The sequence below is a fragment of the Aphanomyces astaci genome (genome assembly GCF_000520075.1).
Source record: "Aphanomyces astaci strain APO3 unplaced genomic scaffold supercont1.275, whole genome shotgun sequence".
In the NCBI taxonomy this organism is placed as follows: domain Eukaryota; phylum Oomycota; class Saprolegniomycetes; order Saprolegniales; family Verrucalvaceae; genus Aphanomyces; species Aphanomyces astaci.
Window position 1 is genome coordinate 10395 of NW_009798538.1, and position 1584 is coordinate 11978.

General features: G+C 42.7%; 1 protein-coding gene across 1 annotated transcript; it reads left to right on the forward strand.

Annotated features, from left to right (window-relative positions):
- Positions 1 to 6: 6 nt before the first annotated feature.
- H257_18940 (hypothetical protein) lies at positions 7 to 378 on the forward strand (the record flags this gene model as incomplete). Its single annotated transcript, XM_009848087.1, has 1 exon — positions 7 to 378. One exon carries the CDS (start codon positions 7 to 9, stop codon positions 376 to 378), a length of 372 nt encoding a protein of 123 aa, XP_009846389.1.
- Positions 379 to 1584: the final 1206 nt, after the last annotated feature.

Sequence of the window (1584 nt, forward strand, 5' to 3'; positions counted from 1 at the left end):
GCATGGATGAAGCCCCTGGAGGCATGTCTTCGACGTAAATGGGTCGACCACTTGAGAGCCGAAATCGACGGCTCGAAAATGTCGGACGAACCCTTCAAGCTACGTGCGCCGGATCGCTTCGAGCTTGTCGAATGGGTCAACGACGCGTGGGACAGCATCGCTAGACGAACCATCATCAGCGGGTTTGAAAAATGCCACGTCATCCAGAATGCCAACCAAGAGACCCAAGGCGTCCACCACCGCAACGGCATCGACTTCCAAGACGACGAAACATTGGACAGCTCCAACCACGACGACGTCACTGCAGCGGCCAGTGTTCTTGAATCGCTCCTACAAATGGATGTTGTCAACGTCGAAATCTTGCCATTGGCCGATTAACAAGAGGAACTCGCCTTGTCCGACTTGGACGCAAGCCTTGTGGACGGCCAGACGTCAAAGCCATAGTCGCTTTCTAAAGCAAAGACAGGTCAATGGTATTGAAAGTTTGTTTTGCATTCGTACCGTCGAGCGCCGTGGGAACCAAGTGACCAAATACATACAGGTGGCGCCGGTATCCGGGACAGCACAACAATGGGCTAAGCCGAAGCGGTCCCATGTCTACTATCCGCGGCCCTTTTGACACACACCCAGCAAATGATGCACTGGCAGAGATGACTGTGGTGCGAGACCCTCGACTGGCGGTAGTTGGAGGAATAGGAGTTGGTCCGATATTCCGGATACACTATCCGGGTGCTTGTGTTCGATGCATTGGACTTTGTAAAATGAATGGACTTGGCTAGTAGGAATAGATTTTTGACAGGACAAGACATTAAACGGGCCATTGTGTTAGAATGACCTGTCAAAGCTATAGGCCTTCAAGAAACAATGTCCTGTCAATATGCTTGGTGTGATCGGCTCCATTTCAATGTGTAGACTAGAGAAAATATCTTTCAAACACTATACACTGTTAAAATAAATTGCTTTCGGTTATTTAAAGTCGTGGGGTTTGGACATTCTGGCAGTTGGACTGTCACATTCTTTTCCGATCTGACAAATCAACTAAAATAGTACAATGCACAGTACTGTATCTATACTATGTAGAAAAAGAGATCCTTGACGACTTTTCCTAAATCGTGAAAAAAAATAGGTATATCGATTTTGATTGACTCATGCTATTTCTGAAAACTACTTGGAACTTCCCCTTACTGCATATTCAGCTGCACATATCTTGAAGGATTATTATTACGTATTTCGGACGTTACTTCACCTGAATAGCATATCCAATGCACTGTACATATACTTGGTAGCATTCAATTGCACATATTTTAAAGGATTATTAAGACGTATTTTTAATTTTACTTCACTTGATTAACATACACAATGTATACAGAACTGTTCGTATACAGTATTATGCACTGTATAATCAACTGGAAATATCTTAAATATTATTACGACATATGTTGAATGATACGTAGTTTTCTTTAGTCCAAGCTCTTTAGTTAGATTTAGACAGAAGGGAATTAAAATGTTTAGTCAAAGCTCTTTAGTAGATTTAGATAGAAGGGAATTAAAATGATTGGAATTGAAGTAATAAAATTGTAAAGA